Genomic DNA, 22,345 nt, shown 5'->3' with positions numbered 1-22,345 from the left:
ATTGTCAAGAGATGGCCAAGAGATGAGACACTTGCTCGGCACGCGGAAACACCAAGCTTGGCAGGGCGAGGAATGACGAGTGAGACGAATGTCTGGCTGATGATCTGAGATGTGAGACTCTCATCAACAGTCACCCGTCTGTTTGTTTTCCGTGAGACCAACACATTGAGTTATGGTCGAATAAACCTTCAACATCGACACTGAGCAACCAACCAGTCCATGTTTACTCACTCGATCCGAGTCAGAGCTTTGAGGCGTGGAGAGCACTGAAAGTTTGGCCTCGAAACTGGGGGACGCCCAGACGCTCACGCCTCCAGAGCAGAGTCCAAGGCTCCAACGGTGGTGTCCCCCGCCGTCCCTCTGGTTCTGCATTAGCTCGTCAGCATTCCCAGGATGCTGCATGCAAAGAGCAGGGTGGGCGGGAGGTGGTGGCACCGTCGGGCCACATCCGTGCCGTCCTCGACGTTTGCTGGACACCTGGAGCAACCTACCGCCAGTGTGTGCTGCCTGTAATCTTGGCTATGAGACTTTAAGACCGTTCATTGTATGTATCCGTACTCCGTAGGTGCAGTAATGATCAAGAGTCTACAAGAGTAAACCACTTTGGGGAACTTGATCAAGAGCCAAAGAGCCCGAGTTTTCAACCAAGAAGAGAACCACAATGACACATGGAAACTGTAGCAGCGTGGGATGCGCACAGTTTGTGTTCCTTTTGATCTTACAGTCATAGTCCCCGTAATTGAACCTTGTCTTCAGCTGACGTTGGGATACGGCTGCCACCCGCCCGGGAACCGTGGAGGCCATGGGTCGAGGTCTGAAATTGCGCCATCGGCTTTTGAAATTGCACCAACCTGCAGAGCAAACGTAAAAACATACACAGTAAAAACGTCAAATATCTATGTACCGCTTTTATTCGTGAGTCTTTCCTTGGTGACCCGAACCGGCGGAATCCCGACCGGTCGAGGCCCGCGGGCAGCTGCCGAAATGCAGGGTTCTGTTATTGCCCCGAAGTCTGGTTGGAGTCTGCTATACTATTGTGATACTGATTTAAATGCTGTACGAGGTCCGAATGCGATAAAAGATTCCCTTGCGCCGTCCGCCATGCAATGCGTGCAAATAAAAGGGCTTAGGCCCAGCATCCAGGGATCACTTGATCACCACTGAGGCACTCCAAAGGTAGTCCTGTGCAAGTCTGGTCAACCCGCCAGACTCAAACAGTCGTCTCGTCCCAGTCAACCCATCTCCGAATCACATCGTCCACCGCGCCGATGCCCTTCTTGGACGTCTGCACCTCAAACCACTCGCGGTGCACCGAAGTGCATCCGGCACACGTTATGGGCCCGGCATGCAGTCCCATGCCCGACAGCTCAATGTGGATGAGCCGCTCGACGCGGTGCACATGCGGCGTCATGCGCGGTTGCTGTCCCGATGCCGCGCTCGCTCCCGGTATGTACGGGTAGTACCGCAGTACCTCGATCTCGTAGGAACACTGCTTTGTCCACTGTTGCATCCTGCGCTGGACGTTCTGCGCCCGTCCAATCTTGATGAGCATCTTATTGTCGCCCGATGCGCCGCCGTTGGCGTTTGCAAAGGCCGATACCACGTCGCTAGACCGTCGGTTGCGTCCCACGCCCCGGGCTGGCGAAGGCGGTGCAAGCAGCGATCTCGCTTCCTGCACAGGGGCCGCCTCCTTTTTGGAAGTCGGGGTGATCCAAAACATGTAGATGTAGCCCGCTTCTTCAGAGCTGCCGTACGGCCTCGCCAACTCCGCCATGAGCGCCGATGCTGTCTGGGGGTCGGTCGATGGGGGGATGAGTGATAGGTACTGCGCTGTCTGGGACGTCGAGAGCGGCTGAGGGGATGCCTGCTGGGAGCTCTTCCGGGAGTGGCTCGACGTGCTCGGTCGCGGGCGCGAATTCGAAGGGGCCAGGAGCTGGCTCGAGGGCCGGGGCATGGCTGCGGAGCCGCCGTTCTGCACCGGTCGCGGCTGGGGCCGAGGGGCGGGCTGGGATTCCTGGACTTCGTCGATGGGGATGCTGAAGCAGCAGCAGAGGTGTAATTCCTTGCGCTCCTTTTGCGGCGGACGTGTATATGCCGAGGGCGGCTTCGAGGCGCTCGTGGTTTGTGTCCCACTACCGCCACTGAGCCGTCCTCCATGAGGCCGTTTCTGTTTCTTGGTTGGGTTGGAGCCTACGTCCACCAGGCCAAGCCGGTCCGCGAGAGTGTCGATGCTCGTTCGCTCTTCCAAGATGGGTCTGCCGGACAGTCTAGGGCCGGGACTCGACTGTGCAGAGCGACTTGCAGCCTGGTCTTTGTGGTGGTGGCAGTAGAGCGACTCCTCCTTGGCCGTTGGCGAAAGCATCTTGCCCCTCGCGGGCGTGACTGAGTTGCGGCATAGGTTTCCTGCGCCCGTGAGGCCCTTGCACGTTGTCTTTGGATTCTTCGAGTCTGATCGCTCGAGGCGCTCCTCGGGCGTGTTTGCAATGTATCCCATTGTTTCCTCCCTTCGAGTTGAACAATGGATTTGTTCGTCGTCGTTGTTTCCTTCTTAGTTCAAAGTTCGTCAATGTCTTCGTCTATAGTAGCCGGAGCGCCAAGGAAGATGCGAAGGATGAAAGCTCAAATGCGATAGCGGCAGCGGGTAAAGGTCGCGTCAAAAAGAAGGTAAAGACTTGCCAAGAGTCGGCCAGGAGAAAGGCAAGAAAAAGAACAGCGTGACGACACTTTGAAGGGGATTCACGACATTTGCTGTTATGCGTGTGTGTGAATCAGGGCCACGTCCAAGATGGCCTCGCAAGTGACGACCCGCAGCCCAAACCAGCATCAAGAACGAGAACAAGAACTTGGATAAACAACGAAGACACCCTGGTCTGGCCGACGATGGGTCATCTTGACTGAGAGCCTCTGAGGTCACGAGGTGGGCGCGGACTCGATGTGACTGGGGAGATGACTGGAGGAGGTTGGGTCTCGACGGGGTCTGTACGGGGTCAGAGACCAGGGCAAAGAACCTGCTGAGCCTCGTTTTTCCCCTTGCTGCCGAGACGGACTGAGAGCTCGCTGCCTTGCGATGCGGTGTGCGGTGTGCGGGCGCGCTTCGTGTTGGTGCGTGTGGTGGAGAGCTGCAGAAGCTTTGGGCGCGAATGCCGTCGCGTGGCTGGCGGTGAGTGGCTGATGTGCACCGCCTTAGCTGAGCCACAGTCGGAGCATCGGAACCGCCGACATCCTCAGCCACACTTGAACCTCTGAATGTCCACTCAACACCAAAAAACGCATCACCACACCACTTCTTCTGCCTCACCTTCTCCACGAATTTGGGAACCTCGATACGGCTCGAAAAAAGACTTGACGAGGATCTTCGATTCTACGAGTCCTTCAAACCTCTTTGTGGCCCAGATTCAGCCCTCTCCCTCTGCTCTGCGAGATCTCAACAACGCCTCTACAGCAGGGTAAGGTAGTCCGACACATCAGTCGGTACAGCTACCAGCCAATCTTTCTTCCAACAGCGATCAATAACAACAATCAATTCTTTTTCTCATTCGATCAGAACCCCTAGGTCCGGTGACGTGACAAACCCAGACCCGCTGGCGTCACTAGCAGGGAGGATGGCCATGGCCAACCTGGAGTCTTCGATGAAGTTGATGACGAACCAGCGACAGCGAGACTTGAACATGGAAACCAATTTACGCACCCATGTTTATCCAAGTTCCAACATGCACCATTATCGCTAGCCAGGGTCAACATTGGCATCCGTATCCGGACACCTCCAAGGCCGGGATGGGCCATCATCTCCACACCGCATGTTGCGTCCCTCACCTGTCGAGCTGCTCCGATCAAGACACCAACAGACCCGGCGAGTGCCCACCTTTGGCCGTTGCAAACAAATTCGGCACTGGTCCATCGCGAATCGAGTGACTGCCGCGTGTCTGTGGCCACATGGGGCAGAACGGCGAGCTGAAAACCGAACAATCGACGGCGGGCGGACCCATCAGCGCGCCGAAGATGTGCATAGTATGCCGGGCATCTTGCGTCCGACCCGGATGCACAATCACACCACACGGACGGCGGTAAACTTCCTTGCCAGGCCTAACTTGTCCGCACTCAGAAGACGCCTTGAAGTTCATCAACCCGATGGACAGAGCTGCAATATTTACCTTGCCCATCCACTCCGTAGTGGCAGATCATCACGCAGATCACACATCTGCCATGTTGCTCGGTCCCAACTACTACAGAAACGGCCATTAACGAGAGATCATCCAATGTCCATCGCAACGTCAAATGTTCTCATCGCCTTGTCTCAGTGCTTCAGAAGCCCATCTGCAAGCTCAGGACGGACCAGAACCAGGCTGTGGGTGCCAGACGCTGCCCCTGAGGCCGGCAATCTCGGGGATTCAAGCGCGGTGGACAAAATCACACCACAAACAGACCACCGGGAAGTGGGTCGCCCGGGGATGGAGAATGGATCCTCTGTGCCTCTCTGCAGCTGGAAACACACGGCTCCGGGCCATTCACCAAGAGCAGGCGATGAGAAGCTGTCACCAGATTCGCCAATCTCATCAGCTTCACAATGAGTCAATGGCAGCGGTGGTCGAGGCGCAACTCATCCATTTCGTATTCGGATCTGTGGATTCATGTTTAAAGTCTCCCGTGTCTCTAAGAGGAACAGGCACAGCAAAACATGCAAGTTATCGTACCACACCTGAGCGGATGCCGGTGAATTTTTATCGTCCCATCGGCGTCTGGACCCCTGCGCCGCCCTTCGAGAAGAACCATCCATTTCCAAAGCCCGTTCAACGCCAACACGCGCAGTCTCCACCAAACGCGGATGTTTATTAATTCGACTTGGCCCCTTTCGCAATTCTGCCAAATTCCCATATTTGGTCTGGTTGCTGCCGTTGCATCTCGAGAGTTGCACATCACCTTGCTTTAGTTCGTCTCTCCTGCATTGGGGTGTGTTTGATACCATGGCGTCCTGGTAAGCCAACCGCAACTTCTCACCTACCTCACAAGTTGACCATCCGCTTACACACAACGCTCTCATAGGAGTTCCACCGTCGTGTTTCCCAACCAGACGTCTACCACAACCTACCTCGGCGTACTCGACGATGTGAACAAGTACAACGTCCAGCTCAACGCCATTGAGCGCCTGTGGGCGGCGTGGTACCTGTGGATGCAGAACGACATCCTCGCCACTGGCATCATGACCTTTGTCATGCACGAGGTCGTCTACTTTGGTCGCAGTCTTCCATGGATCATTATCGACGCCATTCCCTACTTCCGCAGGTGGAAGATTCAACAGGCACGTCACTCCACATCCGCCATGTCTAATGCATTCGGCAGGATCCCAGACATGAACGACTACCACCCGTACCAGCCACTAACCTTGAGCAGCAAAAAATCCCAACTTGGAGAGAGCAATTTGAATGCGGCGCCCTAGTTCTCTTCAGTCACTTCACCGTCGAGCTTCCGCAAATTTGGCTCTTCCACCCCATCGCCACCTGGTGCGGTCTCGACTACGGCGTGCCCTTTCCCGCCTGGTGGAAGATGGCCTACCAGATCGCAATCTTCTTCGTCCTCGAGGACACTTGGCACTACTGGATGCACCGCGGTGCCCACTGGCCTCCCCTGTATAAGGCCGTCCACAAGATGCACCACTACTACTCGGCCCCCTTTGGCATGACGGCCGAGTACGCCTCCCCGATTGAGGTCATGTTCCTTGGTCTCGGCACCGTTGGGTCCCCCGTTCTATGGGTACTCATCACAAAGGACCTGCACCTCTTTACCATGTACATGTGGATTGTCCTCCGCCTGTTCCAAGCCATCGACTCGCATTCCGGTTACGATTTCCCCTGGTCTCTGAGGCACTTCCTCCCCTTCTGGGCCGGCGCCGAGCACCACGACGTGCACCATGAGAAATTCATTGGCAACTACGCGTCTAGCTTCCGGTGGTGGGACTACCTCATGGATACCGAAGCCGGCGCAGAAGCCCACCAGCGAAGACGGGAGAAAAAGTTGGACAAGGCCAAGAAGGCGCAGTAAAGAGATTGAGTTCGATCCTCTCGCAAAAGTGTTGTTTCCGACTTCTGTCTCTCCGCTGGAGGGGATCAACATTCGCTGGAATCTTGAAGTGACAAAGTCGTCGCGAAAGACTTTCCGGCTATGCATTCCTTTTCTTTTAACGGCCGACACGACGACTTCTGTATGATAAATTGTAATAACCTAGACTTACCAACTAATGCGCCAATCGCTACCTGTCAATACACCATTGCTGTACATACAGAACACTGTGCTCTTGGTTTCTTTGAGTTTCGATGTCATGTTAACTTGAAGCTGTCGCCAGACAAGCACGTGGGCCATTCGATGGAGAGATGACTCAGAAGAGTACGCACCGGCAACAGCCCCTCTCCCAACGACAAAAACAGAGCTATTTCGTGTGACTCGATTGCTAGGTCGAGGTCGTGTCGTACAGGAGGGAGAACAATGCAGCAGTGTTTGATGGAAACAACGGCAAACTGCAGTGCTTTTGGTATTGCAAGCAGGGGCCCGCATACGAGGATGGTGGCATGGCCGTCCCTGAGCAATCGTCTTAAAGACTTTGACCTGTGCACAAACTTATTCAAATTTCCTTTGTTCGATCTTCCGGACAAGCTTGACCGATTCTATGACAGTGAACTCGAAGATAGATAGCAAAACTAATATTTTCTTCTCCACCACTTTCCGTGGTTTAGGCACCAATTCTCTCGGCGATGATATGGCGCCGTTGGATTCTCAGGCCGATACTAGGGCATTAGCAAGACAGTCTTCCTTGATCTTCCGGTGCCTGACAGACAAATTGAATTCCTGCTCCTTGCATCTCAGTTGTTAATTGCCAAGCATGTGAGCGCGGCAAGGGATTCGTCAGTCGCTTGTTTTCGAGTGCATGTTCCCGAAAATAAACCTTCTTTGTTCTCGTAGTATGCCTGACATGAACCACGGGATTGTTCAGAACCGCTGTGTTCTCTCCTGTCCCTGTCCTTCCTCGTGTCAGATGACAAAAGAACGCCGGTAATGCAAGGAGTCGACACGCCTATGCGGCACGACGCAGCCTCTTGAGGTCGTACCCAGGGGCTAGACGAGTTCGAGGTGACGAGGTTCCAGAAAGCTTGCCTGCTCGCCAAACATCCAAGACGCATGGGAAAAATGCGACTTCCCGATCCTACAACACCATCATGTATTCAAAAAGACCCGTTATGCCACCCAGATATGACTTGGCGATCCATGCCTCTCTCATCCTCGAGATCTTAGGTGTCTATCAGCAGTTATTGACCATCACACTCGTTCACCAACGTTCACTCGCAAATCGTCATTCAACTCCAAAAAGGATGTCTCGCTACCTCCTCCCAGTTCTGGCAGCTACAGCGGTCCTAGCCAAGACGGACCTCACGGGCTGCACCTCTCTCACATACACCTACCCAGGACCCTCTGGCGACTCCATCAAGACAGTCATCCACTACGTCCTCGAAACCCACGAAATCTGCACCCCGCTCGACTGCGGAGGTACGGACCCGGCGTCCGGCAAGAAAATCCCGGGCTGCCCGGGCTACTCCGGTACCGAGACCATCACCAAGAGCTTCTTCTCCAGCTGCGCAACCGTCAAACCGCCCACAATCACGGTCACCCAGACCCTTGCGACCCCCGGGTCGAATAGCAGAGTAGGCAGCACGACGGTGACGGTCACGCCCCCTACCACGACGAGCACCATTATCAAAACCGTTACTACGTCGGTGACGTCGCCATTGTCGTCGCTGACGCCATCGGTGGTCACGACTAGGACGGGCGTCGCCGGTAGTACCTTGATCACGTCGACGGAGGGTGAGGCTGTGCCGACTGGGACGGGAAGCGGAGCGGAGCCTTCGTCGAGTACGGTTCCGGGGGGGGCGGGGTCGACCGTTCGGGCGGGGATGGCGGCAGTTCTCGGTGTCGCGGCGGCTGTTATCGTGTTCGCTTGAGAAATACCCATCGCCTCGCATACTTTCATTTAGCGGGGGGGGGGAAATCGTTGTCAGGAATATTGGGTTGGTGGTCCTGAGGATTTCGACAATGGTGGGGTGGAAGTGTAATTGTTTTGTGCTCAACGCAAACAGTTGGGGCTTTCTCAACTGTCATGGCATATACGTTTAAACCATCAAGTATCGAGACGCATATTTGCAAGCTACCCTGGATCAGTCTGGCCACAGAGAAGAAACAGATTGAACATTTGGCTGCTCTCAGATGCCAAGCTCCCACCTGCAGTGTGAAATGTCCTCGTTTTGACTGTCGGCAAGATTTGTGCGATCTGTGTAAGGTCAGGCATGGATATCCTGTAGGTAGTAATGTGCATAGCTTTCGACGTTTCATGAAAATGGGAATCAAGGAAAAGATTAGTTCAATACGTCGTATGTAGTTTCTCATCCAAAGAGCAAAGAGTCGTATGTCTTCAACAACAACATCTCTCTCTCTCCATCTCTCTCTCCCTCTCTCTCTCTTCCTTTCACTTACACACACACACACACACACACACACAAACAGACGATCTCGACCGAATTTCGGGATGAACGAAAGAGGCACTTACTCTTCTGCTGATATGTGACAGTACCAGAGCCCTTGGCTAGAGCTCGCCCCCGCAGCCGATAATAATTTAAAATCCTATCTTCGAGCACGGCTTCTCTAAGTGGAAGACTTATGGCAGAACTGTGTAGCGCATCGGCCTGTCTTTGTGGTGGCCAGGAGCGAGTCATTGAACGATCTCACACCGCCACTTGAACTCAACCGATCGAGCCATGTATTCGAAGCAGTGCATATGCATTATTCCCGAGATTTCAATGTTGCTTGCAGATGTTTCTCAATATCAAAGGGGAGCAAGGCTGCTTCACACGTTCACTTGTTGATTCGGTAACCTCATTTTGCCCGAAACTCCGAACAACCAAGTCCATATTGTAAACCAGGCCTCGGTCATTGCCCATCACGTAGATTTAGTGCCGAAGGAGAAAACACATGCATTGGAGGGATGAAAATAGTTCAAACTCTTTACCACAATCATGCGATTAGTACTTGTATTCAGCTCGTGGACCATGTCCAAGTCCTTGCTGATCTTTGATGCAAAAGCTCGAAGCCATGACTTCACCCATTCAATTGTACTCGCATCTACTTATTTCAGGCCAGCCTGAGAGATTCAACCTTCCTCAGTAACATTGCAAGTATTGGAGAGACTGGATATGAGCACGGGTTGCTTTGCTAATTCCCCGGAATATTGATATATCCCCGAAGGTTTGTGCCTGTTCTGGAACGTTTCCTCATGTATCAGACTCAGTCGCATCTCCATGCCTCAATGTGCTTGTCCCCGCATTCTGCCAAAGTGTTTCCAGCTTCGTAATACATAGCAATACGAGATGAACACTCAGCTTGAATTAGTACAGTCAAGCACTCGACTAGGGATTCTCGCTCCTTGAAAGACCTTCGGGTTCTGGCACTGCCTCGCGCAGCAAACGAACCTCGCCTGCGGTGATTCGACAGCCGTTATTTGCATAAGGACCCCTTTTTCTTAGACCTGGCCTAGTCAACCTTTTGTCCGCCGGGCTGACGGCTTGGATTCATGCAGTCCTCCAAGCACGTTGCCGAGTGAATTAGACTTTCGGCTTGGTGGAGGGGGCATAAATCACGGATCAGACGAAAAACCGAGACCGTCTCGTCAAAACCCGCCGGCCCGTCCTCCACCGCCGTGGCAGCGACTGTACCCCACACTGGCCTGACCCCCGGTTCCCGGCTCCGCCTGGGTTTCACTTCCTGGGTTGAAGCATCCACGATACGGCATACACGCGGTTTGTTTACCATGCAACATACCTAGTGGGCACCGCCAATCAGCTGTTGGACCCTGAGAGCCGTCCCTAGTTGCCGGTGGTATTATCCGCGACGAGAGGGGGTTCGAGGTTAGCTGATCTGGGGTCGGTCGGCGACGTACTGGTGGCTCTCAGTTTTTGCCGGGGGTGGGGGGGGGGGGGGGGGGGGGGTTTATAACCAAAACCGGGTGTGGGGGCCGGGGGGCGGTTGTGGCCCCCCCCCGGGGTTTCCGGGGGGGGGGGGGGGGGGGGGGGGGGGGGGGGGGGGGGGGGGGGTGGGGGGGGGGGGGGGGGGGGGGGGGGGGGGGGCGGCTTCTAAGACGCAACTCGTCTGACGGCGCCTGGCTGCTGTCATGCCGCACCGCCGGGATTTCCGGGTGCAGGGTGCGGTCTGTGTCGGGGTCGATGGTTGACTGACCACTGTCTTGATCCAGCAAGGTCTTTGATACATGAATGAACCTCCCTCGAAAGTCATAAAAACCTCGTGTTGACCGCATCCACCAACCGACTTCAAGCCAGCACAGAATCAATATTTCATCGAAACGAAAGACAACCAGATCACCGTAGACCGGTTAGCGCCAAAACACACCACGAAAACAATTCCATCGTCTCTACTAGCCCCGAACATAAAAACAGCCAAAATGCCTTTCCTCGTTGTCGTCACCCCCAACATTCCTGCCGACAAGAAGGATGAGGTCCTCGGAGCATGGCCGCAGGTCAAGGAAGATATTGCGAAGCAGCCAGGCGTTATTGGAGTAGCTGGTGGACATGTCATCAACGAAAACGGAACACCTGTGACAGACTTCAAATTCCTGCAAACGATAAGTGAGATCCTCCTCTGAAGTCAAGTTGTTTGGCAGTACCTAAATCTCCTCGTAGCTTTCGAGTCCGCGGCAGATGACAAGGCGTTTGCCGATTCGGCGTGGATCAAAGAGCGTGAAGAGCAGTTCAAGGCTGGTCCCGGCGGCGAGCCTCGAGTCAAAAAGTTCGAGACTGGTCCGCTTCCCGGTGAAAAGCCTAAGACATTTACTCAGTTCTGCTTCATTGATGTTGCAGACGAGAGTAAGCATGAGGAAGCGAAGCAGGCCTGGATGGACCTAGTTGCTGCCCTCGGCCAGACCGTCCACTTTGGAGGAAAGAGTGTCGATGGAGGTCAGTCAACTGGCTTGGGTATCTTGGGATGGGACAGTGATGAGGTAAGCCTTCCATCTGATTGCTACGGTCTTAGGTTACTTGTATTCACTGCTAACACCTGCGCCAGGAAGCAAAGGCTGCTTGGACCAAGCCGGAGGCACAGGCGGCGCTGCAAAAGTACCAAAGTTTTGGAAAAAGCATTGGCGTCATGGTAAAGCTGGATGTATAGATCAGGCATTCCTGACATATGGTAACTTTCAAAGCTGAAGTATCAATGTTACGAAATGTGGGAAGACTCTGCTTGTGCTCTGGTATTCCAATGTTTGAGTTACTACCGTGTACCTTAGTATACTACTGTATTAGTGATCATATCAAACAAACAGAACTTTAGTGCAATTGCAACGTCGGCTTTTGACTTTCAGTAGACAATTTCACTGCACAAATCATCCTAAAGCGTGTGGGAAGAGTAAGATCATTGTCAATGTCGAGATGTGTTCCAATGTGGTTGAACAATCAATTTTCCCTTCTAGCAAATTCGTGGTAGAAAGGTCGCAGCTCCTCTATCCCTCTTCACTGCACGTACTTGTCCACAGCGTTTGTGTAGAATATGTCATCATAAATGCCTCAAGCCCGTTCAAGACTAAATTGAATTTGATAATTATGCTTCATCATCTTGTCATATTATTCTCATCAGGAAGGTAACTGGCCCACGGCCGGTCAAGATACTGAGTAAGTACATGGTGGTGTCAGCGGTTCGGACATTTACAGCCCTATACTACGACGCAAAGCTTCGATGCTATATGAGTAGGTAGTTGAAGCGAGCAATTGATCATCAGCCAGCCTCATTCGCAGCAGACCCCAACAAATCGTCTCCCCAGTTTGGAAATGCTTCCTGATGACAATTGCGTATGCGGTCTTCAACTTTCTCTGTAATTATTTCCCTCCAATCCATGCCCATCTCCCACGCTTTGTTGCAAGACCCACGCCGAAGGAGCCGGCGATCATGAACGATGCCCCAGATCACCGTTTCCAGGTAGGGAAATTCCACATTTGCCATAGCCTTAGCTAAAGACCTTAGGTTCTCCTCTCCATAGTTACCCCAGCCATCAATATGAAGCTGCCGTAAGCATTGAGGCAAAAAGTTCGGTAGAAGCTGCAAGTCCGCCTCCATTTCTTGTATCGTGCCTCCGTCCCTCCGATGCGGCCAGATCATATAGCCATCAAGGTTAATGGATTTGAGAGCCTTGAAACCGGCCAGAGAGGTCATTGAGTATGGCCGGCTTGGATCCGTTCGCAAATCATCACTTGCAATGCTCTCCCCAAACCGATTGATCACAGTGAGATGTTGAAGAGTCTCCTGGTGATTATGGAGGGCGTCTTGGATCTCTCTGGGCGTGGGAGAGTGCAAGTTGCTGGTCGAGTAGCTGAAATGTGTCAGGGACGGTAGGCGATCCATTAATATAGGCAACATTCCCTTCCAAGACCCTTCCATGCGGAGGTGCAGCCACCTGAGCAATGGCAACTTCGGAAGACCCTCCAGCCCTCCAGCAGAACATGACAACACCTCGAGATTCGGTGCACTGTCTATGAGTAGTCGTTCAATGGGATCAGGAATCGGGTGACAAAGACCCTCATCTTTATGGTCGTCCTCAAGACACGTGTCGTCGCTATATCTCTCAGTCTCCAGCTCCATGTGTCGTACCTGGCCCAGCAGTATTTTTGACTCATTTAGTTTGGGCCTCCATTTATTGATCCATTTTCTCAACGGGTAAAAGACCCACCAACGTGGTACGCACAAGCTGACGTTCTGGAGATTCGGCGTCATAATCAATAAGAATTGGATTAGAATCTCAGGGAGAAGATCGTGGTCCAAGCCGGCGGGATTGATATCTAGACCTGTCTTTTTCGACAATCGCGTAACTTGACTGATTTCTTCCTGAGTTGCACATTCTAACGAAGGTGAACAGATAATGCATTTCTCTTCAAATGCATTAATATCGATGGACTTGAGGCAAGAAGAAAGATGGGCGTCTTCATTGATCGTTCTCAGTAACTGGAACAACCGAGGTATCAAGTTTGTTTCTTCGCTTGTCCAGTTCATGGTGCTCATGGTGCAGTGGTGTAAGAAAACGTGAAAAAGAATTGGCTGAGCAATTTGGCGTAGTGACCGTGATGTGAGGCATAGATTGCGTAGTCCAAGCCGTTCTCCGTCGTCTTCTGTCGAGCTGACGGCGGCGCTCGGCTTGTCGAGCTGCATTTTGTGCTGTCGACAATGACAGCAGAGTGAGCTGCAAATCTGGTCGAGAATCTCGACTGGTAGATCTGTGAGGGAAGCCATTGAGATGGTTTGTATTTTCGCCACAAGTGAATTGGGAATTGAGCAGATTGAAAAAAAGGACTTGTTCTTGATATGAATCTTGATACTGGAGCGGTGTTTTGGGTGCTATCACCACCGTCCAGATGGTTGTCGTTGTCGTTGTCGTTGCTGTGACCACAAAAGTGGCGTGATAATTTCCACCTCGTTCAGGCAGATTTCGTTGAGGTTGGAAGTTTGGAAATTCTTGGCATGTTGGTGACTCATACATGACTGTTGAAATCAAATAGCCAACGCTGCTCATAAAAGGCTCTTTTGTTTAGCCGAGGCTCGCTTGAAGCCCCTGCAAATTGAACCTCTTCTAATGTTGGTATTGATGTTGGCCCTCATCAGCGACGGCAATCCCATCCCGTTTACCTTGCTCTCCCTGCCAACCTAACTCTAGAAAGTTGGGCGGCTAACAACCCGGCAAGCTCACCGATAGCGTTGACATAGCTGAAGGAGAGCAAGACTGATTGTACGGCAAATGACATGGGGAAGAAATCTTTCGGTCGAGCATAAGCTTGTTCGAAAAACAAGACCTCTAAGCCGCTGCGATTAGGGACGTAGCTTGCAAGCTCCACGTACATGCTTAGCCCTGCCAGAGCCATCAATATTCCGATTGTTCAGCAGATAAAGGCAAGGCTGACATAACCGGTGCCGTTCAGAACCGATGCAGCTATGCTAAGTCGTCAGTTCATGTTACAGTGAGTCATTGAATCTGATGCAGCATGTGAAGCGGACGAGTCGAAGACATTCTGGTGCCAATCATCTGCTTGACTTTAAGAAATATCACCGTAAGTGCACTCTATGTGATAACCTGATGGCGACTGCTTTTAAACTGGTGTTTCTACTGCCTTCTGGTAAGCGGCCTTCGACCCGTTGCCTCCCTTTGCAAGCGTATGCGCAAGATCTCCATCCCGTTCAATGGAGTGTCCCGAGTCTCAGGCCTTTAAGTCGGGCTGCCAATCGCCTCCAAGGCTTTATGTCAACTCTATCAAAGAAACAATAGTAGCAGCATTTGCGGGGAAGAAGAAAATCCAACCAAAACCTGGGGCTTCCAGGCTGTTATCCTTGGTTTATTGTTATGCGGTTTATTACTTGAATTCTTCCTCCTTCGGTTGCAGTACTAGTTTCAAAGGTATGCGATGCTCTCAGGAATAGCATCAAATATCCCGGAGACCCAGGCCTGCCTTTCTCATGGCTTGTGCTTTATTGCTGTTCACAAAGTGTTACGATAGCCCTCCTATGTCAGTAAGCAGCACACAATGCTGACTGGCTATCGCGAACAATGCTGCAGTCCTCATCACATCTGGGATGGATTGCAGGGGGTATAGCTATGAGGAAGAAAGCCAACTAGGTATGATTCAAAATGTACCTCTGCTTTTTTGCTCGTGAATAGGCCTCTCGCTGTTCCGGGAACCAATTCTTACTGTCCAGTGAATCTATCTGAGTACGAACGTCAGCCTCTTGGCACGTCCTTTGCCCAAGCCACAGCCAACACCGGGCCGACCATATTTTTCCGGGATCCCAGTTTCATAAAATTAGGATGCACCTCTAGAGAAATAGCAATTCATTGGTTGGGCCGATTTGGAAGCGTTGAGTTCATGGGCGCGTTGCCCAGATGCGACTTCCAGAAGCCAAAGCGGCATACATTCTTGACAGCCTAGACTGAGCTACGGATAACTGATTTATGACCTTCCCTTACTCTTGTTTCCTTCGCTACGGATGAATGGCTCTAGAGGGAATATCTGAGCTTCTGGAGTAATGCCATCGTACAATTGAGCCCATCTTTCTTTCAATGGCTCTGGCGTCTCCCAGCCATACTCTGGATCGCGCAACCACTGTCGTAGCAGATGACGCCTATGGCAGTTGACAATCAACCAGTCAACACGATACCCTTCTTGAATCCACCAGTAAATAGTGGAGGCATGAACTTACTGTTGCTCTTGAGTATCGGTGAAGCCATCACGAGCATGGAAGATACCCATGTTATTGGCGTACTGAATGTCGCCTTTTTGGAAATCCAGGTTGACGGCAAACTTTTCACCAAGATAATGAAGAGTATCAAGTGCTTCCGCTTGTGCCTCGGAGATCGGTGGGATCTCGTCACTTCGGGGAAGCGCACCGTAACCGACAAAGTATCGACGAGCGTATTGTACAGCTAAGCGCTCAGGCGTCTTTGAAGTCGCAGGTTGGTAGTGCACCAGAGGTCGGGAAGTGAAAGACTTCTCGGGCTTGCCGAAACTAGCAATGATACACATCGTTAGCCGATACTCATCTCGTTACATCAATCCATTCTCGTTAGCATGCAGCTACTTACACCTCAAACTGCCAGTCTTGCGTGAGGGTGTGGATGAGATCAGGACGCGTACTAGCGATCTCATTGTAAACCCTCGCGATGCTTGCCAATTTGCTGGTGCCGCCCTCCGCAGCAGTGGAGAGAGCAAACAGAGAGACAATGTCTCCGGCATCCGTATGAAATACTTGCTTGTCCGCAGTGTAGGCAGGACTGCCAATCTGGCCCTTGTCCTTCGTCAAAGTCAAGTCTTTGATATGAGTGAGAACTACATCAGCTGGCTTCCCGTCGTATTGCCTGTCCTGGCGACCCCGTTGAGGTGCGATATGTGAAGACAAGCCTGCGTAAATGATGATGTTATCTTCTCTTGTGTGCTCATCCACACGAAGGCCGCGGATAACGAAGAATCCGTGCCCATTGTGCAACTCATATGAGAGCTTTCGAAGCTCGGGATGAAGCTTGGGCAGGGGAAAGTTTTCCTGATTGATGTGGCCGAGCGGCAAATTCAGCGCTTCGTGGATAGATCAGCTCTAGGTTGCTATCTTGCGGGTTGCATTTGAGGTAATCCATCATACCTCTGAAGTGAGAGAGGGCTGCGTCAAGTTCGTCAAGCTGTTCTGTTGTGAGGGCATATGTCCAATCATACTCGTTGGCTAGTGTTGCTCCCTCCCAGACCATATCGCTCGTGAACTTCTGCGGAAGGCCCTCAGGGAGGCTTTTGGGAAGACCAGGCTCCTGAACTCGGCGCGCAGTCCGAGCCTGAAACTTCTGATAGTCTGGAGCATACTGGATGTCCGGCTGCACTGGACGGGTCAAAGTGACGGTGGCCATAGTGGTATACAAGGTGTGCCAGATGTCTTCTGCGACGGCTGAAAGCACAGAAACTCTGCCCTATCTGAAGATGCTGCTCAATCGGCTGGTCAACGCTGAGTTAGTTCGTTAGCTCTGGTGAAATTGAACCTCGTACCTTGTGCCTAGACAGCAGATATCAATACCGCTGGCTGTTCCGGTTTCGCTGCGGTGATGGCGACATTGCTCTCCCCAATGTCGTGCCGCGGAGAAAGTGGAGTAATCAATGCTTGTTGAAATGGCTCACGAATAGCCGATCGTCTGATGACCACCACTATCGCCCCTCACGTGAAAGTATAGGAACACTCGAAGTAGTGGATTCCTATTACCTATTCCAGTAGACATGCATGACTTTTCATTAACAGTTGAGTACAGGCGTTGGGGCCTAGAGAATAGTATACCTCAATTCAGACTGATTACCGCTGCCTATAAACGACAGTACCTACTTCGATGACACAAGATGATTCGCTGTCAAATACTTGGTACACAAAGGGGCGCAATTTCACTTTGACTTTGCGTTGTTGTTCCTCCTCCACTCCTCGCCCATTTCCTTCACCTCCCTGTTCGCCTTCAGAATTTGATCGCGGGCCCCCGGCCAAGCCTTCCGGCCCCGCCCCGTCTCGAAAAGCCGGTAGACCGCCGGTGAATCGGCACCGTCCATGAGCAAGTTGTAGAACTTTCGGTCGCTCCACCAAAGCTTCCAGGCCTCCATACTGAAACAGCCAACCCTCTCCGTTACCCCGGTTCCTGCAACCTTGTTCAACCATGTGTAGGTGTCGCTGCCGAACATCCTAAACCCCAGGTGGGGTAGCGGCCCGCGTCCAAGGGTATCCACAACGGTGTCGTAGTGTCTGTTGATGTCTTTTGTCATCGAGTCGGGGGAGGGAAGAGGGATTTCTCCGCTCCAAAGGCTGGCGAGCGCCATCGTGACGAGGTCATTGAACACAAATGGCGCCTTCAGGATGAAGAAGTGGCCGATGAACGCAAGTGATTCAGGATACTCCTCTGACAGAAACCCTCGATACAAGCGAGCGAATTGGACATGAGGGTCCTTGAATCGAGTTGCGTTGATGCGCTCAAAATGATCGGGAGCTTTTGCAGGGTCGGTAGGGTCACCCGGGCCTTTGATGACCGAGAAATCGTACTCATATCCCGTGCAGATGATGATGGCATCAATATCGTCTAGAACTGTACCATCTGTGAAAGTGACCGACTTGGGCCCAGTAACTGCCTTCACCCCAGGAACAGTACGAGTGATACCGTCCCTCAAGTTCTCAGCGAGGTCATTTGATAGAACCGGAATCCGATGCTCTGCGCTTGCGAGAACCCGGGGAGCCACAAACGACGGATGTTTGCTGAGCCAGGGATATGCTTTCCTTCGGGCGCTATCCAAAGCGTTTGTGAAGAACATGGCGCAAGCTCTAGGCCACCAATCACCTAGACTTCGGAAGATTGTGAGGGCGCGGCGCGTCATGCTGTGGTCAAAAGCGTTACCCCGGACCATTTTTGGGACCTGTGATCGCATTCAGAACCATACCCTCACAAGCTAGAATCACATCCGAGAGTCCGGCAACTTACCAGATAGAACTGCTGACGATGACTGATTGTGATCGAGCGAGCGTTTGCCTTCTTGAGGAACGACTGCGTGTCAGCACTTGTAGCTCCAATCCCGATAAGCAAAACATTTTTGCCCGAGTATCTGTATGGGTCCTTGAATTCAATAGAGTGCTTGGCCTCTCCCTCGAACTTTTCAATGCCTTTGATATCTGGCATCATTGGAGTGTTGACGATTCCAGTGGCCAGCACAACTCGATCGAACACATGCTTCTGAAGGCCAGTCTCCATGCCTGGGAGTGTGTTATGCGTATGTATGACCCATTTCCCGTTGACATCATCTCGCTCTACCTTGCTGACTTTGGTGGAGAACTTGATATGAGGCAGAAGGTCAAATTCCTTTGCGTAAGCTTCGAGGTATCGTTCAATACTTTTCGCAGTGGGGTGTGTTGCATCATCTAAGGCCACATGGCAACGTTAGCAACGATCATACCCATGCGGTGTAGGTGAAGTATTTTACCATCCGTGAAGGGGAAGTCTGTGATGTGCGCCTAATATTTGCATGAGTATCTGACGTCGCTAATGCAGAAAAGTCAAGCCTTGCTCACCATCTGTTTTGAGGTGTTGAAAGATGTCATTGGAAGTGCGGTGACTTGATCTGGTCTGGGTGAGAAGTGCCATAGCCCACCGAGGTGATCATTTTGCTCAAACGCGGTTACTTCTAGGTCTTGCTCCTTGAGGTTCTTTATTGCGAGAAGTCCCAATGCCCCGGTGCCGACAACGCCGACGTGGCCACCCACGGGCTTCGAGTCGTCGTTCGCCATGTGGAGGAGAGAAAGGTCTTTCGTGATGCTGAGGAGGAAAAGCGGAAATGTCTCCAATTGTGTTCCCCAAATGCTTCCAATTTACAGAGTGCAGGTAGGAAGGGCACATCCTCTTATCAGGTTGAAATATCGCCTACCTTTGCAAGCTATCAGAGATACTTAATGCCACGCTAACCCGGCGGAGACATTTAATCTGACATCAGCACAGCCCGGTGAGATTTACCCGTCGTTGATTGGGGATCTTCACCAAGCGGAGGATTGAGAAGGAATCCACCCACCTCGGGAGATCCCAACGTGCAAATCAGCTCTACTCCCTGGCCTGAGCTGCCCAGCTGGAGCTACAAGGTATAGGAAAGTGATGGGCGACCAGTGCGCCACGGGTTTTAGTGCAGTGCAAGTAGGATTTCCGTCCATTATCGTGTAGGTAGGGTGTGCCATGATCATTGGCGTTATGCCTAGAGCATCGGTAAAGCTTTGTCCAAATGGCATCCAATAAATGACCAAGTCCCAAAGTAGATCCAAGCTAGCTTGACGTTTGCCATGTTCCGCATACTTGCTGTTTCTCAGTACCTATGTTGCAACAGTTGGAGAGAGCAGATTCTGCCAAACTCGGTGTAGACACTCCATAGACGACTGATGAAGCCAGGCCCTTCACGACATTGGTAAAAAACTCGTCGACTTCAGGTCGGGCAGTGGACAAAATCAGAAGCATTTGGGGAATGCTTTCCTCTATCGACGTTATGACGAGAACTCTTTAGGGAGGCTTGCAGTCAGCCGGTTGCAGCTTGGGCTGGCTGAGGTGGTAAACCTCTTGTTAGTTGCACGTAATTACTCTAGCACCACCGAAGTAGAACCCAGTATTTGGAAAAAGTCATTGGCATTGATTTTCTAAGTCCGGTTGACTGAAATGGCTACAGCATCTATATCTGGCACCAAGAAACCAACGCGGAAATTATCCCGAGCAAGGCGGATGTTGGCCCGAACTGACCAAAGCCCGACAAAGTGGTTCCCGCCGATAGATCCACATTCGACTGTTGGTTGGTTGTGACTCACAATTTGGGGTGTTAATGCACGGTTGGGGAAGTCTCTCTTAACTAACTATGAACTCCGTACCGGTGTTGACGGAGAGGGGTCCGCCCCAACCACATTCATCGCAGCATTTTGCTCCTCTCATTTACATGTCAGAAGTAGTTCTAAAGCGCAGACTCCAAGCCAATTGAAAGCTATGGCATCTGCTATCATGGATCACCCCGTGGTGGGCTTGTTGAAGTCGCTCATGTCAATCGTGAGCACCAGCGAACTTGAGGAAAGCATTGGTGTCTTCCTAGAACATCATCTTCATTCGCTTGGATACACCGTCGAGCGAATACCCATTTCACCAGCATCGTCTCGCCATAATGTCTACGCATACCTTGGCTCTTCACGCAAGACACGGGTACTTCTCACAGCCCATATGGACACTGTACCACCGCATATTCCGCTAACGATCGACGGGGATATCATCCGGGGAAGAGGCTCGTCCGACGACCTTGGCCCGTTGGCAGCCGAGATCTTAGCTGCAGAAGAACTGAGAAAGGAAGCCAAGATACAGGAGGAAGGAGATATTGCCTTGTTGTTTGTTGTCGGTGAAGAAAACGGCGGTCACGGAATGATCGCTGCGAATGACATGGGCTTAAAGTGGGAATCTGGCATCTTTGCTGAACCGACTGAGAGCAAACTTGCAAAAGGTCACAAGGGGCAGGTGGCATTTGAAGTGATCGCCAACGGCGTCGCTTGGTAAGTCAACCCTTCTCAACCGCGAAGAGATCGTATTCATCCAAAAGCACTACTAAAGCCAAGATGTAGTCACTCAGGATACCCCCATCTCGGCAAAAGCGCAACTTCTGCATTGCTGGCAGTGTTGAATGACCTCTCCGCAGCAGCTTGGCCCGAATCCGACCTGCTCGGTCCTTCCACCTTCAACATCGGAACTATCGAGGGAGGCGAGAAACATAACATCGTCGCCCCGTCAGCCAAGGCACTATGCGAGGTTCGCATGGTTTCCGACCTGCCCGGCATCAAGACCAAGGTTGCCGAGATCGTTTCACGAAACCCAGACGTGGAGTTGAAGTTTGTTTTTGAGTACCCCGAAGCGCTACTGCAGTGGGAGATTGACGGCTTTGATGCGGCTCCCGTGGCTTTCGGGACTGACGTACCTCGACTCAAGGCGGAGTACTGCGACAACAGGGTGCTGTACGGTCCAGGGTCTATCCTGGTAGCTCACGGGCCCGACGAGTTCATCCGTGTGCCGGAGTTGATTGAAAGCATAGAGGGATACAAAAAGTTGGTGCTTCACTTTCTCAAGTAGGAAAATTGAAGGCCGAAACATTACTCCTGAGGCGTGTGGGGTAACGTGAGACAATGTTGTCGGTTGACTGTGGAACACAGGGGGAGAGGTTTGATACTCGCGATGTGCTCGTATTGACAGCCGAGTGGGATATGACCGGGGTGTTCGTCTCAACTGTACCCTGACATCGTCTCATCTCGACCAAAAGAATTGATCGCTCCTTTTAAGCTTGAATTGCCCAAAGTCACATTAAAAGCGCGAGGGGCCTTTCATCTTTGGAATATTGTGTCGTCACTTCCTGCAAGCGGGCTTTTCATTTCACAAACAAAAACATTTCATCGCTCCTGGCTGGCCAGATCTAAGCATACCAGTACCTTACATCACAACTCATTCAACTTGGTAATTCTTGCAGCTCTCCAAGCACCACCTTCAAGATGAAGTTCTCCCTTATCATCGTTGCTCTCAGCAGCTTCATGGCATCTGCCATTGCTGCACCGGCCAAAAGTGTTCCGGCCAAGGATAATAGCGGAGGCAGAGTCGTACTTGATGGTGCTCAGTGCAGTCCCGTTCAGGGACGTCTAGTGTGTGATGATGGTCTCGGCAACACATTGTAAGAACATCGACCCACTAGACGAGAAGTGCCTTTGAACTTTCCTCTAACCAACTTATTTCCATCAGCTTCGCGGACGACCCTTTCTCGTCATAGTGCACAATAATCAGGCAGCAAACATGTTTTCCAACGGGCACTCATTATCTGCAATCCCACGGACACGCTCTTCACGAGCCGATTTGGGATACTGAAATCCTAGCTTCCCCGCAGGATGAGCTCATGGAGTGGTAGCGCCAACAATTAGTGCCACGGCAGTGGTGGTTAGCGACTAAATACAGGCAATTAAGCGAGTGTCCGCATGCGAACTCTGGAGAATTGCGAGTCGAGGAATGAGAAAATTGACCACTCACGCTGAATATTGGCGCTTTGCAATCCTCAAGGTGATGTGAACAGACGTGGATGCATGCGTCATGGATCCAATGGGTCACGAAGTCTCCGAGGTGAGGGAGTGCATATAAGCAATAGTCATTTTGATTTACTGCCTCAAAACGCGTTGTGCCCCGTGAGCTCTCACTTGAGAACAGCAGCAGGTCTAGTTCAAGCTT

At 51.9% G+C, this 22,345-nt stretch overlaps 10 protein-coding genes across 10 annotated transcripts; 5 read left to right on the top strand and 5 right to left on the bottom strand.

The window, feature by feature from the left end:
• Positions 1-1,210: 1,210 nt before the first annotated feature.
• Positions 1,211-2,494, bottom strand: CABS01_00816 (uncharacterized protein; the record flags this gene model as incomplete). Its single annotated transcript, XM_060534197.1, has 1 exon — positions 1,211-2,494. One exon carries the CDS (start codon positions 2,492-2,494, stop codon positions 1,211-1,213), a length of 1,284 nt encoding a protein of 427 aa, XP_060401275.1.
• Positions 2,495-2,653: 159 nt separating this feature from the next.
• On the bottom strand, positions 2,654-3,232 carry CABS01_00815 (uncharacterized protein; the record flags this gene model as incomplete). The annotated part of the gene is made up of 1 exon (XM_060534196.1): positions 2,654-3,232. A coding segment is annotated over one exon (579 nt), but the record flags the coding sequence as incomplete, so codon positions are not given.
• Positions 3,233-4,961: 1,729 nt separating this feature from the next.
• CABS01_00814 (fatty acid hydroxylase) lies at positions 4,962-6,036 on the top strand (the record flags this gene model as incomplete). The annotated part of the gene is made up of 3 exons (XM_060534195.1): positions 4,962-4,972; positions 5,041-5,364; positions 5,445-6,036. The coding sequence occupies 3 exons, from the start codon at positions 4,962-4,964 to the stop codon at positions 6,034-6,036; spliced, it is 927 nt and encodes a 308-aa protein (XP_060401273.1).
• Positions 6,037-7,358: 1,322 nt separating this feature from the next.
• CABS01_00813 (uncharacterized protein) lies at positions 7,359-7,985 on the top strand (the record flags this gene model as incomplete). The annotated part of the gene is made up of 1 exon (XM_060534194.1): positions 7,359-7,985. The coding sequence occupies one exon, from the start codon at positions 7,359-7,361 to the stop codon at positions 7,983-7,985; it is 627 nt and encodes a 208-aa protein (XP_060401272.1).
• A 2,507-nt stretch (positions 7,986-10,492) lies between these two features.
• CABS01_00812 (uncharacterized protein) lies at positions 10,493-11,214 on the top strand (the record flags this gene model as incomplete). The annotated part of the gene is made up of 3 exons (XM_060534193.1): positions 10,493-10,676; positions 10,731-11,047; positions 11,113-11,214. 3 exons carry the CDS (start codon positions 10,493-10,495, stop codon positions 11,212-11,214), a joined length of 603 nt encoding a protein of 200 aa, XP_060401271.1.
• Positions 11,215-11,817: 603 nt separating this feature from the next.
• Positions 11,818-13,323, bottom strand: CABS01_00811 (uncharacterized protein; the record flags this gene model as incomplete). The annotated part of the gene is made up of 1 exon (XM_060534192.1): positions 11,818-13,323. The coding sequence occupies one exon, from the start codon at positions 13,321-13,323 to the stop codon at positions 11,818-11,820; it is 1,506 nt and encodes a 501-aa protein (XP_060401270.1).
• A 1,706-nt stretch (positions 13,324-15,029) lies between these two features.
• On the bottom strand, positions 15,030-16,468 carry CABS01_00810 (TfdA family Taurine catabolism dioxygenase TauD; the record flags this gene model as incomplete). The annotated part of the gene is made up of 4 exons (XM_060534191.1): positions 15,030-15,201; positions 15,280-15,585; positions 15,662-16,148; positions 16,213-16,468. 4 exons carry the CDS (start codon positions 16,466-16,468, stop codon positions 15,030-15,032), a joined length of 1,221 nt encoding a protein of 406 aa, XP_060401269.1.
• A 520-nt stretch (positions 16,469-16,988) lies between these two features.
• Positions 16,989-18,864, bottom strand: CABS01_00809 (uncharacterized protein; the record flags this gene model as incomplete). Its single annotated transcript, XM_060534190.1, has 4 exons — positions 16,989-17,999; positions 18,065-18,498; positions 18,561-18,591; positions 18,649-18,864. 4 exons carry the CDS (start codon positions 18,862-18,864, stop codon positions 16,989-16,991), a joined length of 1,692 nt encoding a protein of 563 aa, XP_060401268.1.
• Positions 18,865-20,104: 1,240 nt separating this feature from the next.
• CABS01_00808 (uncharacterized protein) lies at positions 20,105-21,211 on the top strand (the record flags this gene model as incomplete). The annotated part of the gene is made up of 2 exons (XM_060534189.1): positions 20,105-20,640; positions 20,710-21,211. The coding sequence occupies 2 exons, from the start codon at positions 20,105-20,107 to the stop codon at positions 21,209-21,211; spliced, it is 1,038 nt and encodes a 345-aa protein (XP_060401267.1).
• Positions 21,212-21,624: 413 nt separating this feature from the next.
• Positions 21,625-21,896, top strand: CABS01_00807 (uncharacterized protein; the record flags this gene model as incomplete). Its single annotated transcript, XM_060534188.1, has 2 exons — positions 21,625-21,800; positions 21,869-21,896. 2 exons carry the CDS (start codon positions 21,625-21,627, stop codon positions 21,894-21,896), a joined length of 204 nt encoding a protein of 67 aa, XP_060401266.1.
• Between the last annotated feature and the right edge of the window lie 449 nt (positions 21,897-22,345).

Source organism: Colletotrichum abscissum, assembly GCF_030869225.1.
Source record: "Colletotrichum abscissum strain IMI 504890 chromosome Unknown Scaffold_2.1, whole genome shotgun sequence".
In the NCBI taxonomy this organism is placed as follows: Eukaryota; Fungi; Ascomycota; class Sordariomycetes; order Glomerellales; family Glomerellaceae; genus Colletotrichum; species Colletotrichum abscissum.
This window is presented reverse-complemented; position numbering and strand designations above follow the sequence as displayed.